Here is a 23,509-nt window from a genome sequence, read left to right on the forward strand (position 1 = left end):
TGCGTGATTCCTTTTTCGTGACGAGGTAAAGGAAAGATCATTGTAGTATACGGCTGGATTTCAATCTGGTTCTGTTAAAGGTTCTAATCTCATTGCTGCGAGTTTCTAGAGAATTCTCATTTAAGAAAAAATAATAATCCAATATTACTGAAATCGAATATAGGCTACTCACAATTTATATTTTTATTAATTTAATGCTTTAATAATAATATTAAATAAATAAATAACGGTTCAGCCATTTCATGCGCCGATATTTTTTTGATCGTAGCTATGAATATGTAACCAGAAAAAGAAACGTCTCAATCACAATCACGTTTCTATGCAATAAGGGATCCTTTTTGTGTGAATAAACAAGCGTTGTTATGGAAGATTCACGAGCGCATGTTCCTTCGGATCCAGTTCAAGAAGGACGCCACCCTGATAAAGACGCCAGGATATTCTGGTCTGGCGCATCCTGCAATGTATAAAAGCCAATAGTGAACTTTTTTCCCTATTATTTTTGATTATACTTGTAGGTTAATATACCGATTCCCCAACTGACGATGCCGGCTTGGATCCAAGGAGATCCGGGCGAAGGTTGGACGAGTAAGGGGCCACCGCTGTCACCCTACAAATTATGCGTGAAGCTTAAATGTATTAGTTTTGTAAAATGTATTATCAATTTATCACGCAAAGAACAGTTCAAGCGCCAATTTTCTTTACCTGACAAGAATCTTTGCCTGGAGCAGCGGCACACATCATGTGGTCGAAGATTTTGTCTTTTCCAGCATAAAACGATTGACATTTGGTGTTGGTCATCAACTGGACCGTCACTTGTTGCAAGACTGCCGATTGAAATCCCCCTAGAACACAGAAAAGCAAACGTGGATTATCTCTGAAAAATGTTCCAAAACTTTCAATTTGAGATTTTCACCTTCAATTAACGTCCCCCATCCAATAATGGTAGCATCTTTGTCAGCATACTGTTCAGCATTGGAATTTGCCGAAGGCAAGCAAACGGGTGAAATGGTCGACTTGTAATCCACGTTCGATTCCAACGTCAGAATGGCTATGTCGTTGAACTAGAAAACCTCAGAGATTAAGAACAAATATAATAAGTTTAGTTTTCAATAAAGTGGATTTTAAGTTATAATTTTAACTAGGCTACAATTATTGTAATTTACAGTAATTACTCACAAACGTTCTCGGATTAAATCTCCTGTGGCGTGTCATTCGACGAACCTTTTTCGTTATTACGCCGGCTTTCTTCGATGGAAGCAGAGAGTGAATTCCCAGCTCGACGGTCAAAAGTTTAACTTCCCTTTGCGGGATTCTGCACAGAAATTCATTATTATTCGAAGAAAATCAGTCAATCAGTGAATTTTCCCTCAATATTTGTAACCGACTTTTAAGTATTTATTACTTACGCAACCACACAGTGAGCCGCTGTCAGGATTTTGTTCCGGGCAATCAAAGACCCTCCGCAAATAAATGTCCCGTTCTTTTTCAGGGCTACCTAAACAATCAACAAAAATAGGTAATTAAAATAAATGAAATAAACATACACTTTGCTGATTTTTGATAGGTTGGTACAGCATATAGGTTGGATAGGTCAAGAAACTCACAATTCCGGGCCAAGAATTCTTAACGGCCTCGGTCCCTCCAACGATACGCTGCTCTTCCATAGTTAACGTTTTAGCAGGTCCAACTCCGCAGCTGGATTCCGGAAAGACGGGCTCTTCCTCAACGAAAGGCATTGTTGTTGTTGTTGTTGTCGTTGTTGTCGTAACTGTTGTCGTGGTGGTGCTGGTTGTAGTTGTCGTAACATTGGAATCAAAAAGATCGACCAACCCCAAAGAGCTGTTTGTCAAACTGGTTGTCTGGGTTGTCTGGGTTGTCTGTTCAACATCATTGCTGCTGCTGCTACCGTTGGTTTTAAAGTAGTTACTCTCGAACCAAAATGGGATTTTAAATTCTCCACTGTTTTTGTCCCGGTCGTGGTCTTCGGCTGTAATCGAGTCACAACACACGTTACTCCAAATGTTATGTTACCTAATGCAGTACACAATATAATAGCAAATAAAATCTAATATGTCGAACTAAAATTCAGAACCTAACCTAGCCTCATTTCAAAGGACGAAATAAGTGTGTGCAGACCAAATATGGAGTATTTGTCGATTAAGGCTGGCCTGTTCCCGTTTGTCGTTACGACATACGAGGAAAAAAATAAAAAACTGACAGCCCTGGCGGAATAGAAGTGAAATCTTTTTCACGTTCCTGTTGTTTATTTTGTCTTTCATTCTTCCTTTTTCTCGCACTGTTCGTCTTTTGAAACGGTCATTGACCCATGGTGGAATCGTCCTTAAGGCTATTCACTGTCTCTCGTCCCTCTTTTCTTTCGTTCTCTCCCGTATTATGGTTTTCCTAAAAGTCATCAGATTTGGCAGACGCATTTGTTTTTCTTAAAAAAAAATTGTCCTATAGTACATTCAAATGAAAAGTCAACTCGTTTTACCTTCGACAATAATGGCATCATCCGTTTGATAGATACGCCCGTTGACCGATTCGGATCCCAATAGAAGGGCGGCCGCTAAAAAGGCGACAACTAACGGTCTGACTAGAATCATGGACGCTCTTCAGTGTTTCTCTTGAAAAAATACTGTTACTGTAAGATTGTGTAAAAACAGAGTAACAATTATGCATGGAATAATTGAAGTCAAATCAACGATACCGACAACTGGAACGGAACTGAGCTATCACACACTGAGAGGTCTTTCCAACGACTGACGAAGCAGCAAGTGCTGAGGGGCTAAGATGTGTTTGTTTAGGTTAGGTTATACTCCGGTCTCTTCTTGGGCTGTTCGGGGCTGTTGATCGATTGGCGTTACGGCAGTGAAAAGTTCAGTTGAACAAGTTTTTTTTTTCTTTTCTTTTTCTTTTTTCGTGACGGGATGACAAAACCGCAATGAAAATGTAGTGTGAAACTCAAGTCCATCCCTCCATCACACAAAAAATAAATCCACTTTTGAATGCCGTGCGCGCCTTGTTTAGAGGCAACTTCTTATTTCGCCGTCTGGCCTAATATGTTGTGCCACTGGTTTCTTTACGATCACCTATCTAACTGGATTGGTTTCTTTTTTGTGGTGCAATTATTTGTTATGTTAGTTTTTGTGTAATTTTTTTAATTAAATGTGTATGTTACGGTACGGTTCTTATGTTGCTAAATAAACTTTGCAGTCTTGAACACATTCACGGAATTATTATCATTTTTTCGATCGAGTACCGGTATACTAACGGGTACAACCTCAATTCAACGGATGTCTTCAATTGTTACACTTCCACAAGAAAAGCATCGACAGTTTTCCGCCGTAATAGCTGCTTTATGACTCATGATTTTGAACTGGGTGGAAATACATTTTTGAAATAAAATTACTTTTTGCCAGATTCGCAGCGTACGTACGTAAATGCGTACGCAATCATATAGACTGTTTCTGTTTCTAACCACCAACCAGTTAAAAATGTAGGTTTTTGTTGAGCTAATTCCCGATCGAATGTCACATGGATTACTCTACATTTCAAAAGATATGTTTGACTTGCGATGGCCCAACCTTAAAATTCGTTTTCACTTCTAGAATTATGATAATATTAATCAGATTTCAGTAACCATATCATACAAGTATCAATAATCAACATAATATTTGTAAATAATTCGTCAAGAAACCATTGTAAAATAAAAGCTTGTCCTGAAAAAAAGGATCGCTCTTTATTGAAGCCTATTCGTATTGAAATACCGATTCCCTAGTTGAACAACGGCTGCCCAAGGAAATCCCAAAGATGATCAGAAAAGAAATGGTCCGCAGCCATCACTCATACTAGATGCATATATAATTGGTGGCAATTAATTAAGCGGTGATCGCTGAATCACCGCTAGCTGTCAGTTACTCACAAAACTATTTTGGTGACTGACCACAGGAATGTTTTTCTATCTCAATCACCGGTGCATCGCTAGTTGGATACATGATGCGTATGCCTAGCTCTGCAATAAACTCTCTGGCACACTCCTTTGACAGACTGCCATAATTGATTCATTTTTAACATAACAAATAAGATTGGAAAAGTAATTTTCGATTATGTACAGTATCTAATAAATCGTAATAGATCCCCCTTTTTTTAAGGTTTCATTGGAAGAAGTCAATAATATCCATCACATCGGAAGCTGCATAAATTTCAACAACACCCATAATACATAGGTTATTGCCGTGGAAAATTTGTTTATTAGACCAGAAACTATAAACAGACTCCGTTCTGTTCGTTGATGGCTAATAATTTAGTAGCACTTGGGTCCGACGCCGCAGCTTGTCTGGATTGCCTTATTGAACTCCACTTACTTGGCATAGAGGGTGTGTTTTTTTTAAATGATGTTTTCGTTCTCGTCGCACTTGGCGTCTTCCAGCAAATGCCCGACAATACGACAGCAATACAACCGTAACGAAATATTCGTGGGGACCGCCCAGAGTACAGACAGATTCACTGGTACAATTTGGTAAAAAAACAAAATTGCTAGTAACCACACTGTTATCGTCAATATAGCTAGCTGCTAGCTTCAAGCAACAACTTCCCCAAAAGTAAATAGTAAATGCTGGGTTATATGGTTTTCTTTTTAACCGGTTAACGGAGGAATCTGAAAATCACCTGTCTGCCAATTTCGTTTTGTCGTAATGGTTCGTACCGGTATACTGCGTGTAACGATGACCCACGTTTCCCGGTTATTCAACTCGGGTAGCTTAAACTCTGGGTAGCCGGAGCGGACCGATCACCGATGTGCACAACCCACGCTCGTCTTCCACCGAAAGAACACAAATATTTTCAGTTGCCAATAGAATGCGTTGCTCGGAAAATTCGGCGATTGTCCAGCGAAATTATTGTCAGCTGGAATTCTCTCCGCTCTTGAATTCTCGAACCCAAGCAAGAATTTTATTTCTAGATTCTTCTTGTCTGATCGATCTTGTCATCAGTCATCGTCAGGGTTGATAAAAAAATTTTAATAAATTATCATAAATATTTAAAAATACGCCGGCTTCCTTTACAAAATGTCGTCAAACAAATTAAATCTTATCTTTTAAATTTATACTAATTTGTCAGTCAAGCAAAAAGTCGCAAAAAGTAGTCCATGCAGTCTAAGCAACTTCAGCATCAATCTTTATTTTATTTAACCGTCGCAACCGCTATTTATTATATTGAGACTATGAACCATCACGTAAATGTCAAGCCAAATAAAAAAGTCTTGATTATGGAGTGAAAACAGGAATATACTATCAAGGACATGAATATTTCAGTCTTATACTATCAAGGACATGAATATTTCAGTCTTCCCCCTTGAAGAAATAGTAGGCTACGTGCTGCAAAAAACGTCACAGAAATGTCAAACTATAAGCCGTTCGAAATTCTACTAAATTCAAGGTTCGACTGAAGATCCGTCCATTTGCTTTTTTACTGAACTCAAACGTCATCGAAAATTCGTTATTACATTTACAAATCGCAGCTTATTCTTTTTAAGGCACGCCAAATTTTTCACATTATTTTTGTTGAATCAATTCTAATCACGTATTGCACGTACTACGTATACTTGTAAAAATAAGAAAAATGCCTTTCCTTCTAAGGAAAAGGATAAAACGTCATTGCAGTTTGTTGCGTCAGGTCGCGTCAGATAGCGTTCGACTCGAGAGGGTGAACAACATTGCTATCAGTTCTATCAAGTGCATTTATTATTATTACCACATCACACGATGGTGAAACAATGACGCTGTTTGTTTTTTCTGCAAACATTTACACTCAAGCTGCTCTTCTGTCCGCCTCGGTCTGTCTTGGCAACTTAGTCCCAATTTTGCCCTGTCTGGACGAAAGAATAGCACCTTAGTCAGCCTTAGTTGAGAAATGAGCACTCGCAAAGCCTTGTTGTAAATTCTACCTTATCCACCTTTTTCGCTGCAAGTGTTTTATCTGAGCCACCCTGTTTTTATCCCGCAGCCAAGCTGATTCGTTTGGTTTTAAAATATATTTATTTTAAAGTATATATATTTTTATTTCTTGTCCTTAGTTGAATTTTTTTATCACGTTTTGTTTTGTTTCGTTACTCTGGTAAATAAACTGGCAACATTCGCCTAGGCGAATATACACCATTTATTTAAAAAAAAAGCTGCTCTTTTCTTTCAATAGATATTCCTCTTTGATTCGGCTAGTTTCTGTTTTTTTATTGAGCTTTATTTAAGCTGTTTTTTTTTCTCCATATCCGCCGGGAACATAAACTTTTTAGTAATAAAGATGCTTAGCTGCTTCACGTGAACCACTGTGCACTGTGGTTGATGCTGAAGTGTCCAAATGTTCTGCAAATGTGAACAAAAAAGTGGACAGTTTCAAAAGCAATAAGGAAAATAGCCGTGCGTGAGCGATCTTCTTTTTGACAGAGTCGATTGGTCGATTAAGTAAGCTATATAGGCTACCGCTAACTCAGTTTCATTTTCTCTTTTATTTCAGACCTGAAGTAGCGTAATAAACGTTTCCAGGTATCTCCGGAAACTTGTTGCCATTTAAAATGAGCTGGATCCCGTTAAGTATATAGAATTGCTGAACAGTTGAGTACGACGTCTATTGACACAGACGTCTATTGACCAATCCCTTTTTTTTAAGCAGGGCTATTTAACGCCTTTAAATTGAAATAAATTCCATATATGACTCGCAAACGCGGAATTTGAACGAGAAATTTCGCCATCGCTCTTGATTGACGATTTTCAATATAGTTTAATTGCAGTAATGAAATAAAAATCAGTATTATCTCGTATCACGACATTGGGTAGTGTATAAAAACGTCGGCCGAATAAGAAGATAGCATTTTAAAAAAGGAGGCTTAATATGAATTAAATAGGATGTTTCAATGGATAGACCCAAAAAAACAAAAGAATAACATAGCAAATTATTCAACAATTGGAAGTATAATAAAGAGAAGACAGAGTTGTGTGCGTGTTTCCCCCCCGGTGCGTTTCACTGGGCTTTTTTGTTTGTTTTGTTTTAAATGCTACTTTTATTATTTGTGAACAAGCCCATGTTATGTGATGTGGTGACCTAATAAAATTCCTCACACGGTGTTCTTCCCGATCCAGTTCATGAACGACGTGACTCTGGCGTACACGCCAGGATATTTCGCTTGCGCGCATCCGATTCCCCAACTGACGATGCCGGCCTGAATCCAAGGAGACCCGGGCGACGACTGGACAAGAAGTGGGCCACCGCTGTCACCCTGTACAAAAAAAAAATCGATTAGTTCATTGGCTTACAACAAATGGCAGCATAACTTTGTTGTCCTTACGCTGCAAGAGTCTTTGCCAGGATAAGCAGCGCAAAGCATGTGATCGACGATTCCGCCCGGAGCGTCGCTTCCGTAACTGCTTTTGCATTTGTCGTTGGTAATGACCTGAACAGTGACTTGCTGCAGGACAGTCGGCTGGGATCCACCTGGACATCATCAAAATGCGTCATCAAATTTCGTTCATCCGCATTCCAGTCGAATTATCAACAAGCTGCCAGATTTTACCTTCTTTTAGTGCTCCCCATCCGATAACGGCCGCATCTTTGTTCGTGTACTGGTCGTTGGAACCCGCTGGCGGCAAGCAGACGGGTGAAATAGTTGACGTGAAAAACACGGGAGATTCCATCGTCAAAATGGCAATGTCGTTATACTATGTGGAATGTGAACGAAATATAATTAGCCATCCAATTCCAACTGGATTCAAGAATGTTTTGGCTACTCACCAAAGTCCTGGAATCGAATCCTTTGTGACGGGTCACCCGACGGACTTTCTTCGACACTTGGGCGTCACTAGATGGCTTGAGGACGTGCATGCCCAGCTCCACGGTCAATCGCGAAACGTCCCACGATGACATACTAAAAAACACAAAATCATTTCATGAATTTACAAATTCAATCAATATGCGCACAATGAATGAATTATTATCTTACTGGGCCACGCAATGAGCGGCTGTCAGAATGTGAGTAGGGCTCATCAAAGACCCACCGCAGAATTGACGGCCATTATTCTTGAGCGCTACCTATTAAAAGAAAAGGAACAATAATTGATTAATCAAACGGACTTTTTTCTTTTTAAAGAGATGGTCGCCATTGAAATTAAATTGCGCTAAAAAATGAATCAATCAAACTCACGATGCCCGGCCACGAGTTCTTGATGGCTTCCGTGCCGCCGACAATGCGCTTCTGTTCGTCGATGCTCAAAGTTTTGAACGGCCCAGCGCCGCAGCCGTTTTGCTTGCCATCGACGATAACGGCTTCCTTCACGGGAGCGGGAGTTGTTGTGGTGGTTGTTGTGGTGGTGGTTGTAGTCGTCGTCGTGGTTGTGGTCGTGGCGTTGTTGGGCCGGTAAGGGAAGTACAACCACCAGGGGAAGTTGAGTTGGGGCAAACCGGTTTCCTGATTGACCGGCACGGTGGGGATGGTTCCGTACAAACTGCCAACCACTACGCCATTGTTGTTGGTGGAGACTTGCCTCGAGCAGCAAACTCCATAAACCTGGAAAACAATATTGAAATTCGTAATATCATCATCTTATTAAAATTCTATATCAGAAATTTAGGGCGACGGGTTAATTGAGTTTGCGACAGATGGTGAGGGTCAGTTTGAAACTTTTGTTACGTAACCATCGGTTTGTATCAAATATAAACCCAGGAAATGAAGACACAGGCTATTGCATGTAACCGACCGAATTTCGTTGGTTCATTGCTCAGTTTAGTTATGGCGTCGGGGAGAAAAACAAAAAAAGAAATAATCACCTGTCTGCCATCTTTTTCGACGTAATGGCAAGTGCCGCGTGTGCCGATGACCCACGTTTCCAGGTTGCTCAACTCGGGCAACTTGAACTTGGGGTAGCAGGAGCGGACCGACGTGCAAAATCCGAGTTTGCCTTCCGTCGTGAAGCACGACTTTTCGTCCGCCAAGAAGGTGCTGCTGGGAAAGCTGGACGAAGGCTGCTGGCCCTCCCCCGAAAAGGTGGAATCGATCTGCTCTCCGAACGAGAACGGGAACTTGTCCTCGGAGTCGTCCTTGGCCGATCGACCTTCTCTGACACCCAAGTTCTCGGCTGTCGACGAAATAATTTGGTCATTTTCAATCAGTGTTACATCGTTCGTTCAACCAGACCCTCCCCAAAAAAAGAAAATAGTCCAACACGCCAATAGACAATAGTTATGATTCTTCCCTCTTCTCGATCGATGGCGAAATGATGAAAGAGTTCCATAATCAAATAGTTATTATGTATAAGTTGCTGATAAACGTTCGAAAATGTCGCAACTGGGCTTTTTTTTTTCTTTTTTACTCAATTTCTCCCAAAGATTTCGAAACAGGTAGCAGATATTTGAATTGTGAAACAGGTTCCCGATATCCGTTATCATTTTTTTGTTCGACTTGTTGGTATACAGTATGTATGGAAAAGAAATGCTACGAGCGTTCATATCGAAAATATAAAACAAAGAAAAAGTCTCGAAGGGAAAGAAGAAGAGGAAGAAAGAAGAAAGAAGAAGAGGAAAGAAAAAAAAACAACAATAACAAATATCCCCCGAAGTGAAGGTGAAGGTAAAATGGCGTCGTGCTCAGGTGATAGAGAGACTGTTAACCGCCTGGCCGACGGCATTTGGTGGGCAAGGAAAGGGCGGAATCCTCCGTCCGTGACCATGCGGAGGCCCATTATGAAACCACCACCACACATTTCACTTTCAAGGTCTGCTCTGCTCCTTCTCTTTCATCCTCTTCTTTGGCTTCTTCTCTCCATTCGTCTCAACCGGTCGGTCGTTGACCTTATCGTATCGTCGTCAAGACATCTCTTTTCTCTCTCTCTCTCTCTCTGTCTCATTTCTTTCCCTTTTTTGTTTCACTATTTGATGGGAGAATTAACAGTTCACGGAGAGTCTGTTTTTTTTTTGTCAATCCCTCCCCCGCTATAATGCCGTCACCACAATGTTCACTTAACTAGAAAAAAAGTTAAACTAGTCTTACCTTCAACGATTATGGCATCGTCCGTTTGGTAAACGCGGGCGCTGACCGGGCCGGAGCACAACACAAGGGCGACGGCTAAGAGAGCGGCCGTTAAATGACGAACTTGGGCCATTGCCAAGCCTGTTTGCCTGTTAAGGAACAACAACACAAAAATACAGAGATGATACTTATAAAAATAAATAAATAAATAAATAAAGTCGATGACATTTGCAATTCATCGACCAATAATAAAAACAACGTACAAAAAATGCGTATAAGAAAACAAGCAAATCGATACCGGTAGCTGGGGACTTTGAGTTGTCACGTGCTGTGAGAGGTTTCTCCGTTGACTGGAAAAGCAACAGGTGGTCGGAATATGTTGGGGCTCGGCACTGTGTGTATGTATTTGGTTTCGGACTGGCTTGTCCGGACTCTTCTTAAGCTGATGATCGATTGGCAGTGTCGCAGTGAAGAGGTGTCTCTAATATTTTGTCGAGGGGAAACGAAGAAACGTAAAGAACAAGACAAAAATAAAAACGGGATATTTGGAAGCTAAAAGTTGGAAAAAAAAAGTTCGAAGCTCTAGTCAGCCCCCCCTCGCACAAGAGAGCCGCTTCTGAGTTACTACTCCGGCCGCGCACCTTTCTTTAAGGGGTTGACAGTGTGGCGCCACTTGTCTCTCTCACCTTCTCTGCTTCTTTTTTTTCCTTTTTTTTTTTTTTTTTTTTTTTTTTGGCTAAGATCCTCCTCCCTTTTTTCCTTCTTCTTCTTCTTCTCTTTTCCTTTCGTCCTCCTCCTTCTTTTGTTTTAACGAGGAATTTCTATAACTTGTATTTTCCCAGTCTATAGCCTAAATAATTCCGCATTTCTTTCATGCTGGTTTGAATTCATATAGTTTCGACTGTGAGCGAGTTTGACTCGGTTTTTATGATGGGCCTCATCTTTTATTTTTTACCTGTCTGGCTGCTCTGCTTTGTAATTGGACAGATGAATCATTATCAGATTTTTCCATCTTTTATCTATACATCAAAATCCAGAAAGATTCGACATTCGTCTATACCGTATTTCGTATTCAACGTACACGGGAACAAATGAGAGAAGTTCGATTTCCAACCAACACAAGTATAACCGTGTAGGCGTGTACACAGCAAGACAAGGTGATCGAGTAGCGAGGTAATAAATATTCTCTCCATGGTGGCAGTCATCAGGTTCCACTGTTTGGCAACTGACTCGTCTACTGTGACGCATCAGCGACTGGTCTGAAAAATAAGACCAGTTTTGTTTGTGTCTCATCTTCCATCTTGTCTGATTGCCACTGCCACGTCTCTCTGATTCCATGTTAATTAGATCGTAATAAGTGGAAGACGAGGAAGACTAAAAGGAGAAGGAGATGACCAAACAACGGAGAGAAGATATAGATGTAGTCTCATGTATAATTGTATATAAGCATGTAAAAGGAAACCTGACGATGGCGTTGGCCGGCACAAACACACACACACACAGCACGCATCCATATTAATGTAAGAAACACACGACTTATACACGAGGCAGGGTGCCGGAGCTTTTAGTCCGACCAAGGCCAAGGTCAAATTAACAGCAGCAGCAGAAGCAGCAAAGTCCAGCAGGGCAGCTCCGCTCAACTGAAAAGAGAGCCAAAAAAATCTACTCTGAGCCATCTCAGCAGCAGGCGAAATGGAAATTTTCGCCCTTTTATGGTCACATAAATCATTTCCCGGAGCCAGCGAGAATGGCTGTAAGTCAAGACGTGTGGGACGGCCAGCAACAAGCTTTACACATAAACAGCCAAACCTATTGAACCGGACTGCTGGCGACGTCCGACACAAGTCGCGCTGGGCCATTGCAGCCCATTCAAGAGTAAAAAAGCGGAGTAAGTATAAGTACTAACCAAGGGGAACGAACTTAACCAGCAACCCGACGACAAACAAAATCCAAGAGAAAATATTTGCCATTCCGCCGCCATACATTTTTGGAAAAGCCGGAATAATAACGGCGCGGTATACAAAGGGCGGAACGAACGCACATATCCCCACGGGCCGGCCTCTGTCAACAACTACAGCACTAAAAAGAAAACTGGCCATTTGTTTACCGTTTGCTTTGCTAAGATTACTACGGTCACGAAGACAAATTGTCGGAGAAATTATCCAAACGACTGCGATTTCAACGGACTCCAACTCGAACTCAGGAAACCCAAACGGCCCAAAATAGCCAAAATAACCGACGTGATTATTTCTACCGTGCAATAATTATCCAAAGGAAAGAAAAAAAAGGAAACAACGATACTCAGTTTGTATTTCACATGAAACTTTTTTTTGTATCCCAGTTATTGCGAGACATTCTCACATATCAAAAAGCCAATTAAGAAGACGCGGCCGATTTTGGAAGCACTCAAGCTCAACTTGTCTCGCCAATCAGCTGAGGCAATAATGAGCGCTGAATGTCGCTCCCCCGGAGGTAAAAAGATTCCCAAACATTAAGAAACCCAGTGCGCAATTGCGGATGATTCATGCGGCAAAAAAAAAGGAAATATGTTTTAACAAGTTACGAACATAAATTAAAAAAAAAAAAAATGACGATTGAAATCACAAATGTTAAGCAGAGAAAAAGATTTTGACAAGGTCCCGCAAAAACTAAAACAAACAAACAAAAATGAACAGAATAATTTAAGAATTAGCGAATTGTTCGGGGGAAAGTTCTGGACACGAAGCGGGATCGGCGTAAATTCTTTTGGCTAGTTCGATGGCGGAAGCGTGGAGGGCCACCCAGGTTTCTTTACCGGAAGGAAGGATCAGCCTGGCCGGCAGGAGGAAGCCGTAGCGACCGGAATCGCGCAGCTCGAGAGTGTAGGCGTACTTGACGCCAGCAGCGCCTTTCACCCAATCGATTGAACTGCCTACACTCCGTCACACAAGTATAATAAAATAAAATAAAATAAAAACAAAAAATTTCATCAATAATTCATTTTGAATCTCAAAATGCAACTGCTGAGGTAGACGTACCTGAGGCTATGTAGAGGAGATCCGGGATGGAACCGATCAAATAACTGGCTCCGTTGACCGTCTCCAGAGCCTTGCTGCCGATCTTGGCCAGCGAGTAAAGGTCAGAAAAGTCTTCAGGCTTCTCTTGCTTGTGTCCTGCACATTCCGGCACATCCGATGTACAAGAGTAAATACCAAAAAAACAAAAATGTCAGAATTTGATTACCATAGTACAGCAACATACCCAACCGGATTCCGTCCCAAAAAATATTTGAAATTGATTACCCCAAGGAAGGAGCCACATTTGACTGTAGGCGTGCAGGGAGATGTATATGGCCAGGTCATCTTTGTTGGCCAGGACCAAGTCGCGCAGGGCTCGGGATTCCGGCTCGGAGAAGGCCTTGGCTCCGGCGAACGTGTCGGAGCACGGATTCCTGGACGAACCGCCCGTCAGCCAGTGGTGGTCGAAATTGCGATTGGCATCCGCCCCCGTGCATGACAAACTGGCCTTGGTGCTGGCCACCTCCGACCTCAGCTTCTCCAGGATGGCGTCGTCCAGGATGGGGTCGTCCTGGAAGCGGGTGAGCCGGTCGGCTCTCAGAGATGCTTCGGCCGATTGGCGGAAGGCGATGTTATCCGTCCGGGAGCGGGTCTTGCGCCACATCCGATTGTTCGAATGCGTGTAAACGTAACCGTCTATTATTTTGGCAATTACAATAAATCATGGAACGACATTAATGGGTTTGTTTTTAGAAAAAAAAAGAAAAAAAGAAGTTTGACGCTTTGATTGAGATCTCTGCCATTACCAGGATTGAGCACGGGCACGAAGAGCCAATCAAACTCGTTCATGATGCAATCGTACTTTTGCGGGTTGATCACAATCTCGCGAATCATGTAAGTAATGGTGGCGGGCGTGATCCATTCGCGGGCGTGAATACCTGTCGAACATTTAAAGACGAACAAGTCAGCACGATTCGTGAGTCAGCAATAATGTTAAGTTTTTTGGTTCTTCTTTTTGGGGGTTTTTCCCCCCTCTTGGCGATGTTTATCAACTTCGTGGGTTACAACATATTGTGTTTACCGGCATCAATGAGGATTGACTTCTTGTTAGTTCGACCTCCATTTTGATGGAGCCGGACGGCTTTAATTGGCCGACCTTCCGTCGAAGTTCCAATGTCGGTGACGGTGACGAAATTGGGAAATTCGATTTTCAAGTAGTCCAAGTAACTGTAAATGTCTTTAAGAGAAAATGAAATGTTTAATCCCATTGACTTTGTAAAATTTTGTACGAAATGGGAAGATATGAAATTATAAAGTGTTTTTAAATTATACCGTCCAGCGAGTGGTATCGTTCCCATGTAAGTCGATGGCCATGTTTATTCATCAGATCAACGACATCCAACGGTTCGGCCGGATTCTCATTTTTGATGGCATCCTTTTAATCGAATTAGACAACATTAAACGACCATTTAAATCAAAACGAGTCTGATTCAGGTTTTTTTTTAAATACCTCAACGTCATTGATAAGGATCTCGAATGGGAGACGGGCTTGCTTCAGGGCCTCTTCCATGTAGCTGGCCACATCAGGAGCGACCAGGATGTCGGTAGCCGAAGTGACAAAAAGACCTCGAGGTTGCAGGTGCAATTTAGCATCGGACCAGAATTCAATTCCTGGAACATCTTCGAATTTCAGAATCCAACGAGCCGCCTAAAATCACATCGACTAATGAGCAAACCAGAGTTCCAATTCCATCAAATCCAATTCCAGTTAACTCACCTCCTCGGTCGGGATGACGACGCGATAAACTTTGTAGCCGGTGTAATTTTTGACAGGATCGCTGATGATGCCGTCGCCGGATTCCGAGAACTCCGTGGGCGAGTTCAAAGCGACCGAGGCGACGACGTCGACATTTTCGACAACCACTTGCGACTCTCCAACCGGATTGGAATTCTTGGAAGGATCTGGATGGCTGCTGTTGATCTCATCCGCGACCGCGCTGGATGGGACTGGAGATTCTGCCGCCGATAACCCGGCGCTGCCATGGGTCTCGATCGGGTTGACCCCGGCATCGCCACTGTCTGGAAATGTGTTTACATTATCTGATTCAGGTTGAGTTGCCTTAATGGGAGTCGGTCCGTCGCCGTTTCCTAGAATAGCGCTGGACTCGACTGCTTCAGCTTTTTCCGTCTCGTCTGCGCTGACAGCCGCCGAAGGCTCTTGGGTTGTTCTGGCATCTTCTTCGACTCCCTCCGCCATTTCCAGAGGTTGCTGCTGCAGCTCGACGGCCGTAAGTGCATCCGCCAGCTTCACCGGTTCATCGCCCGTCACGCCCGCCACCATTGTCTCTGTTATCGCAGCCGATTCGACGTCGCTGGCGAGTAAATCGGGCGTCTCCGTTCGAGAAATGTCCGATGCTCCGGTGGAGCTGGCCAGTTGCTCTTCATCGCCGGAGGATTCCGGTTTGAGTTGAGCCAAAGTTTCCAGCGGAACTTTTGGATCTTGTGCGTCAGATGGCGCTGAAACGTGTCGTTCGGCGTCGCTGCTGTTGTTGCATTTCCAAACGGCCACATATCGGGAACCAGGAGGGGGTTTTCGCAACTTCTCCTTTTCGTAGATGGGCACGTCTTTGAAGTCCAGTTCCTCCGTGGTAGTTGGGCCGGCCTCCGTCGTCGACCTCACTGAGTTACATCAAATAATTTCACACAAAAATTCGACATATCGAAATGGAAAATTAAATTACCAGATTGGACGAGCGCTTGATCGGCTGCCGGGGCGGCGCTAACGACCAATAGGCAGAAAGCTGCGAGGAAACACCTGGCGACTAAAAACGATAACCCTTTTGGTCCATCAAGAAAACAAATAAAAAGTAAAGGAAACGAAATTAAACGATTTGAATATCGACCCAACCCAAGCAATGCCGTTATTTAACTTTGGTCCGCGAGAACAGGTTACCTCGCACGTTTATTATTTGGTTTTTTGATGGCGCGCGCCATATTTAGAATGATTTAGAAATCGAACCACTCTACCACGCTGTGTACACTGCATGTGGAATGACCGTGACCTTTGCGTGTGCGACGTCGCTGCTGGACGTCCGCGTCGTGTCATCGACACCAAATACGGAAGAATACTTATAAACGAAAATAAAAAGAAAGAGAAGCCCCCTGCCTCACGCCCCCCCCCTCCTCCTTTTTTTTCATTCTAACAGCTGGACAAATGCGGCCATAAATTCAAATTGGGCGCAATAAAAACCTTTAGACGTTAGGACGCTATGGGCAACAACGTGTAACCGTCGTGCGTGAAACTGTGGAATGCGATCACTAAACCATGGAAGAATGTACGTTGCGAGTGTGAGAAGTAAAAATACGCACACACACACACACGGACACACAAAGACGGTGTAATAAGAATTCTTTAATGATGATTAACCACACCATTTGGGGTTCTGTGTTATACGTACGGGAGAGACGAGAATGAATTACTAATTCGCTCCCGCAGGCCATTTAGGCGCATCACATTCATTCGTGACTCGTCGGAAAATCCGAAAAACACTTTCGTTTCCTTTTTTTTGTTGCCCAGTTAAAAGGGAGGAAAAAAATTCAATGAAGATCTTCCATGGGAAATAATTGAATTGAGACGTCTAACATATGAGCACGACTTGAATGATTAGAATCTTAAGTGGAAAAAGAAAATCCCGAGAGACGGGCCAAGATGACCGTGAAATAACAAAGGCGTCAGCAACAATCAATAATTCATTCAGTTTTGCGCAACTTACAATATCTACTATTAGATCGATGTTGTACATCTCAAGAAATAAATGTGAAAAAAATATTCGCTATTTCTTATAACTTTTGCATCAGATAAAAACAAAAATATATAATGCAATAGAAAGTACCTGTCATGGTCATCGTGCTGGACGTTAGCTGCTAGTCTGATGCCGATGTGATGCTGTTGGCGAGAAGACGTCCGGAACACTGCGAGAAGGGAAATAAAGTCAAAAAGAAACAAACTCACTATCTTCTAGACACCAAAGCCGAGAAAGGTGCTCAGCTGGCAGCCTACGATTTAACCGATGCAGCAGAGGGCGGCCATATCCAGCGTGCTAAAGGGGGAGGAAGGGGGGAGGTTCGGCCAGTGAACTCCCTCTCTTGCACACAACACATACACACTACTCTTCAACCTCTTGTTTTTTTGTTTTTTGTTTTTTTCATTCTTTATTTAACGCTTTTTTCTTTCTTTTATTTTTTGAATTTTCAATTCTCCTTGTCTTTTCCGCCTCTTCTCGGAGCCCTTTAGCTGTGTGTATGCGCTTTTGCTCTTTGTGTGCTTGTTTTAAGAGCCTATTTGCACCCTCCGAAATGCGACGATAACCGGGAAGAATAGCTGAATAACCGCCGCTTATTCTAAATATTCAAAAGAACTTGAAGAAGTAAAAGTCAGAAGGACACAAAACCAACCAAACAGTCAGCACTTTTTTTTAGAGGTTTCATTTTATCATAGATTTTTACATTTTTTTTTTTTTTTTTTTTATGTTTGAAAAGACCGAGCTTAATCGAAATATGAAAGGAAAATAAGAAAAAAATAATATCTGTCTGGCTTCTCTCTTCTGGCCTCTGGGAGTTTACGGAACCAAATGGATGGAACCGAGGAAACTTCTTATAAAAGTTTTCAAGGTCTCGAATTTTTTTCCCCCCGTGTTACATGAATTGTTATCCCTATTAAATGGATGAAAAAAAATGTCCAAAGAAAATAGGATTACGATTTAAGTATCCCCGCTATTATCTAAGACGTCGCGACTATAACGACGCAATTCTTCTATAGCTCTAGTCGAAATATACCTACCTGCAAGTATATGTACATATAAGAAATACCTAGAGGCATCCTGCCGTTACCGACAACACGATGATACTCTGTTATTCAGATGCCCCGTTGGATGATGAAAATTGATGGACCTCGAACAAAAGAAGTAAATTATTCGTAGAAAAAACCAAATGTAAAGGGCAAGCGCCTCGCTGATGGCAAAGTTTTCACACTGCACATTCGTAATAATCATTACACTTTTATGATCGTTGTTACCAGTACCGTAGCAGCATAAGCTTATTTGACCATCAATAATGGATAGGAAATAATAAACAAAGTCGTCTGGTTTTCTGTTTGCTTTTTTTTTACCTTGAATTTTATTTTGACACACGTTTGGGGAGACAGGGGAACGTATAAACCGGGCGTGATAGTTACGGTTGTGTAAATATTACGAACAAACCAGCATTTTTATTTTAAACGATCGCGGGGAATTTAAAAAATAAAAAGCATTCACAAAGAACTAACCGAACCAAAAAAACAAAAAAACAAACAAAAACAAATTTAGAAACAAATAGGTAGACTACAAATTAAGCCAGATTGGGTTAGTAAAGTTAGTACGGATTTCTCAACGAATGCAGACAAAAAAAAAACAAAAAAAACAAAACAACAGAAATTCAGTTACAAAAAAGGGAATGAAAACAAACCAAAACAATTCTAAAAAAATAATAAAATAAAGAAAAGGTATTAAAATGGCGAACAGGATGGTAATTCATCGTAGAGACGGTGAGCCAACTCGACGGAGGCGGCATAAATGCCCGCCCAGGTCTCCTCCGCTGTTGGGACAATCTGCTGGGCTGGCAAGATCATTCCCCGTTCGCCGGCGTCTCTCATCTCAACCGTGTAAGAATAGCGAACGCCGGCCACACCTTTTGCCCAATCTTGACTCGTACCTGTCATTACAAGCATTACAGCATACAAGGGCACAATTAGTCTCAGTGCAATTTGAATCATTTTGCATTTTGCAAACATCCCATTTTGGTTAGTTTTCTTAATTACAGACCGCAACTTGCCGAATGTCAAATTTCGAAATGTATATAAATAACAAAATTACCTGAGGCCAGAGCGAGAAGGTCGGGTACGCTGCCGATGAGGAAAGATGTGTTATGGACCCGCTGTAAAGCCCTAGCACCGATTTTAGCCAACGAATACCTATAGTAATAAATAAACAAATTCAATATCTAATTCAATCAAATAACAATGAAGAGTTTATCAACTTGCACCAATTCTTACAGTTCACTGAAATCTTGTGGACGAGCTTCGGCGAAGCCCCAAGGAAGTAGCCACATTTGCGAATACGAATGCAGAGAGATGTACATGGCGATTCTAGAACGCTGTGAGCAAAAATCAATGAACAAATGAATCCGAATGTAGCCTAATTTAATCAATTGCAAATGACTTACTTGTTTGAGCATGAAATTAGCCAAAGCGCGGGACTCGGGTTCGCTGAAGGGTTTGACTCCGGCAAAAGCCGGCGAGCAAACGTTGCTGGAACTGCCTCCCTTGCGCCAGTGGAACTCGAAATTGCGGTTGATGTCGGCGCCGACGCACTGCTCTTCGTCGTCGGCGTCGACGCGCAGCTTGCGGGCGCTGGAGCGGACCAGCGTCGACGTGTAGTTGCGCCGCGTTTTGCGCCACATCCGGTCGACGGCGTGAGAGTATTCGTAGCCGTCCGGATTGACCATAGGGACAAAGTACCAGTCAAACCGGTCCAGAATGCAGTTGTAGGAGTCGGCGTTCTCCACCAGTTCATTGATCATCCAGGTCAGGGCTGCAGGTGTGATCCATTCGTTGGCGTGCATGCCTGTCCGAAAAAAAGAAAAAAAATGAAAATGAAAAATTCGCGTAGATGATGTCATCGTCAATCACACTCCATAAAAACTTGGCCGCACCTGCGTCCACCAGGATGGCTTTCTTTTGGCTGGGCTCCACTCCATCCGGTTGGCGACTCCGGCTCAGTTTGATGACATGAATGGGGCGGCCTTGACTGCTCTTCCCGATGGGCACCACTTGAACCCAATCAGGATGAGCTTCTTTCAGGTAATCCAGGTAGCTGTTGATATCTATTTTTTTTTATTTCATTCGATAAAAAAAAAGATTCAATTAGTTTTCACTTGTCATCCGAATTTGTTTAAAAAAAGCTTTTAAGCCATTTCAGAAATTCTGTGATATGAATTTATTATACCTGCCAGACGGTGATAGCGTTCCCAAGTTAACCGGTGTTGACCGCTGGGTCCAGACTGGCTGCGGGCGAACGACGGCCCAGACGGATTCTCTTTAGCGATCGATTTCTAATTTTTGTTTAAACAAAAGAAAATTTTTTGAGCAAATGAAAGTACTATAACTAGCATAACTGGGAAATGTAATCAACTAACGTGGACATCGTCGATCAGCACCGTGTAAGTGAGACGGGCTTCGCGGAAGACGGACTCAATGTCGGGGACGGTTTTGGGCGCCACCATGACGTCGGCGGCCGATGTGACGAACAGTCCCCTGGGCCGGAGGAGCAGGCGCGGGTCGGCCCAGAATTCCACTCCGGGCTCATCTTCCATGGAGAGAATGCGGCGGACCGAGTCTTCGGTCGGAAGGATCACCCGGTAGACTTTGTATCCCTTGTAGCTGCGCTTCTTTGTCGTGGCCGGAGTGTTTTTGGCCTCATCAGCTCCGGATGATAACGACGGAGGCGATGATAATTCGACGCCAACCGGCAAGGCCGTCGTCTTCGTTTCGCCCATTACCTCTGTGGACTCGGTGACTGATTCCGTTCTGGACTCGGGTTCCGTCGTTAACGTAACCAATTCGTCGGTGGTTGTCAAGGCCTCCTCATCCTCCTCAATCTTCTCCTCGACGCCATCCGCTTGATAGAACGATTCCGTCGCGGCTGTGACGTCCCACTCCGTCTGCATGTTGGCTTCCGCCAGGAAAGTCGTGGCCTCCACATCGACGCTGGGATCGAATATCTTGACCAGTTGCGGCTCCATCAAGACAATCTCATCCGCAGCCGGATCGCTCTGCGAGTCCGTCGCATCGCTGCCGGAATCGGTGAAATCCACCGTGGTCTGCGTCACGTCTTCGACGACATCGGCGACTACTGTCAGGAATTCTTCGCTTTTTTCGTCTTCGCCGGAAGGCGGAACATTTGTCGATTCGATCGGCGTGTCATCCAGCGTCGTTGGCGTCGATTCCGCCACTTCCTCCTTATTTTTAAGGACAGCAACCGAAACCGATTCGATCGTTGCGACTTCGTCAAATGATTCCGGCTGGATGGTAATAACGTCATCGTCGATGGATATGGCCTCCGTGCCCTCGTTCCGCTCATCCGTTGGGGTTTTGAAGTCGGCCTTCAAGAGGATATGAATTTCCGAATCGGTTTCCGGTCGCAAGGTTGCCGATTCGGTAGGTTGAGCCTCTTCCGATGACGTCGTCGTCGCCATTGGCGTCGTTTCGGAACCTTCGCCAATCTCAACCTTTTGCTGGACAGGTGGAGTGGTATCTTGAGAAACATTTTCGGGATCCAACAGGATCGCCGGATCAGTAGTGGCAACCTCTTGTTTCGTCTGATTTTTCAAGTCGACCTTCGCTCCGGCATCGATTACGGAATCGATTACGGAATCGGCTTCCGGTTGTGCGGTGACGAACTCGGTGGAAGTTTCTTCTTGAGTCAATTCGGTGTGGCCGTCAGCATCCGCGAGCGTCTCTACCTTCTCCTGGATGGATGGAGAATCGGTAGTATCCCTTTGGGCATCTTCAACGGGTTCGGCAAAGATCTCCGTCGAGGATTTAACGACCTGGGTGATTTCAGTTGTCAAAACGGCCTCGTCATCGGAGACGACTGACTGGGCGATTTCCGAGCCAACGACTGGATCCTTCAGTTTCAATCGGTCCACTCCTAAGTCAATGATGACCGATTCCAAATCGTGTTGCGTGGCCGATTCGACAGGAGGCTGGATGGTAACCGCATCCAGCTCGCCCGTCGCTCCGCAGTCTGGACACGGAAAGATGACGGACGTCCAATCCGTTGTCCCTTCAACCGTTTCGGTGACTAGTTCAGTCGTCGTTTCATCGACATTCATCTCCGTAGTATCTTTAGAGAAAAATTCCGCGTAAGCAGTCCAAGTTATACAGTTTGATTAAAAACAATGAGTAAAGTGTTAATTATTATTATTTTTTTAAATCTTTATTACCGGAAAGGAATCTCTCAGTAGTGTCGGTTGGCGCAGCCGAACAGGACCAAAAACACAACAGCAGAGCCATCAGAGAGATGGCAGTGATTGGAATACGATCGGCCATGGCGATTTAGGAAGAGCCTTAATATAAAAATTGTTGACTAAGGACATGAAATAATGTGATGGAACGCGTACAAAAATAAATCGAATCTGAGCGAAACATCAAAATTGACTTGCACCGCGCTTACCGTTGATTCCTGACGATGTGGGCCGTCTGATTTCTGTTGAAGCGCTCGGTAAAAATCGAATCGGCCTGTATGTGGCAAACGAAAGCGAAAGTGGCTGGGCTGGTGAGTTGTCGGACGTTCCAGTACGGACCATCGGTACCCAGTGGACTGAAGACGATTCTAAAGGTGGCACTGGTTCTTCTTTGGAATCTTCCACGTCTCTTGTCTTGTTGGCGGAGTTGGGCCAGCAGCGGCAGTGGCGGTGGCGGCGGCGGATGAGGTGGTGCTGGCGGAGTCAGCCAGCCCCAGTTGGGTGGGAGGAGGGATAGAGGGGGTATGATCGGGAGGGGGTGTTCTCTGTTCTGAGGGGCAGTCTGGGAGGGTTTTTTCTTCTTTTCTTTTCTTTTCTTTTTCTTGTCGAAATTGTGCGTGGTAAAAACTTTTGTTTTCACAGCGCGGCCTTTTCAAGGTCTTCTCCAGCTTGGATTTCGTGACCAATGGCCGGGGCCAGACCAGGCGGCCGAACGTGTCTTGCGGTGATATGAAGACCAGGGCGCCGCCGGTCGCCAGCTCCTCCTCCGCCTCCTCCACCACCACTTTTTCTGTCCCGATAATTGCCCGAATCTTTTTATTATTTTTTCAACTTCAACAGTTTTTCTCTGAAAAATGAAAATAACCCAAAAGGAGAATGAAATCCACGTGTGTTGAATGATTGCGTCTGTGTAGGATACCTTGCGCAGAAGATAAAGCAGCACACACAACCCCCCTCGTTCCCCTGGAGCGTCTTTTCTTCCGTTTTCCACGTAACTCGAATGAACAAAAAAAAGGGGGGACTTTGGGTTTTTTTCTTTTTTTAATTTTATTGCTTCTCCCTATTAAAAAAAATTCAGCTGCTCTATCCGTTTCTATAAGATTATTAAAGTAGACTAGAGGTAAGTTTTATATAGTGGTAAAATCTGGACATAATCCGTGTTCCATGTTCAGAAATTACTCAATTTTTCATTGACATGAACCTGTTTGATAGCAAACAGACAAAAAAAAGGAGTTCAACGTACGCGGGTGATTAGGAATTGTGAATATGTTGATTGAGCAACGCATGTCCGGGATGGGTATAACCAGACATCTCACGGGACTACCGGCGTCAAAACAACACAACTACTGCGGTGCGGTTAATATATAATGACCGATGATTGAATCCAAACAAAGTACTTCACGATCCTGTTATCTACAATTGATGTAACAGCGCTCGA

At 43.3% G+C, this 23,509-nt stretch overlaps 4 protein-coding genes across 7 annotated transcripts; all 4 read right to left on the reverse strand.

The window, feature by feature from the left end:
* Positions 1–144: 144 nt before the first annotated feature.
* Positions 145–3,109, reverse strand: LOC124329174 (trypsin beta-like). Of its 4 annotated transcripts, none has more exons than XM_046788240.1 (9): positions 2,711–3,109; positions 2,495–2,626; positions 1,605–1,987; positions 1,407–1,495; positions 1,177–1,312; positions 914–1,061; positions 703–842; positions 526–607; positions 145–454 (listed from the first exon to the last, which is right to left on the reverse strand). In XM_046788240.1, the coding sequence occupies exons 2-9, from the start codon at positions 2,604–2,606 to the stop codon at positions 372–374; spliced, it is 1,173 nt and encodes a 390-aa protein (XP_046644196.1). In that variant the 5' UTR covers positions 2,607–2,626; positions 2,711–3,109; the 3' UTR covers positions 145–371. The 4 variants fall into 4 exon arrangements, with proteins under 4 accessions (XP_046644196.1, XP_046644188.1, XP_046644180.1 ...); XM_046788232.1 differs by having other exon boundaries at positions 2,495–2,644; XM_046788224.1 differs by having other exon boundaries at positions 2,495–3,109.
* A 3,698-nt stretch (positions 3,110–6,807) lies between these two features.
* Positions 6,808–10,625, reverse strand: LOC124320630 (clotting factor G beta subunit-like). The gene is made up of 9 exons (XM_046783478.1): positions 10,314–10,625; positions 10,037–10,164; positions 8,818–9,125; positions 8,195–8,557; positions 7,994–8,082; positions 7,786–7,918; positions 7,568–7,712; positions 7,343–7,488; positions 6,808–7,273 (listed from the first exon to the last, which is right to left on the reverse strand). The coding sequence occupies exons 2-9, from the start codon at positions 10,146–10,148 to the stop codon at positions 7,112–7,114; spliced, it is 1,458 nt and encodes a 485-aa protein (XP_046639434.1). The 5' UTR covers positions 10,149–10,164; positions 10,314–10,625; the 3' UTR covers positions 6,808–7,111.
* Positions 10,626–12,308: 1,683 nt separating this feature from the next.
* Positions 12,309–17,054, reverse strand: LOC124320629 (zinc carboxypeptidase A 1-like). The gene is made up of 10 exons (XM_046783477.1): positions 16,905–17,054; positions 15,753–15,848; positions 14,789–15,690; positions 14,522–14,719; positions 14,344–14,446; positions 14,093–14,248; positions 13,818–13,949; positions 13,297–13,707; positions 13,033–13,167; positions 12,309–12,926 (listed from the first exon to the last, which is right to left on the reverse strand). The coding sequence occupies exons 1-10, from the start codon at positions 16,915–16,917 to the stop codon at positions 12,697–12,699; spliced, it is 2,376 nt and encodes a 791-aa protein (XP_046639433.1). The 5' UTR covers positions 16,918–17,054; the 3' UTR covers positions 12,309–12,696.
* A 1,096-nt stretch (positions 17,055–18,150) lies between these two features.
* On the reverse strand, positions 18,151–22,790 carry LOC124316520. Its single transcript, XM_046782727.1, has 9 exons — positions 22,281–22,790; positions 22,051–22,173; positions 20,242–21,950; positions 20,052–20,157; positions 19,759–19,929; positions 19,270–19,670; positions 19,100–19,200; positions 18,921–19,018; positions 18,151–18,759 (listed from the first exon to the last, which is right to left on the reverse strand). The coding sequence occupies exons 2-9, from the start codon at positions 22,154–22,156 to the stop codon at positions 18,554–18,556; spliced, it is 2,898 nt and encodes a 965-aa protein (XP_046638683.1). The 5' UTR covers positions 22,157–22,173; positions 22,281–22,790; the 3' UTR covers positions 18,151–18,553.
* Positions 22,791–23,509: the final 719 nt, after the last annotated feature.

This window comes from Daphnia pulicaria, chromosome 1 (assembly GCF_021234035.1).
Source record: "Daphnia pulicaria isolate SC F1-1A chromosome 1, SC_F0-13Bv2, whole genome shotgun sequence".
NCBI lineage: Eukaryota > Metazoa > Arthropoda > Branchiopoda > Diplostraca > Daphniidae > Daphnia > Daphnia pulicaria.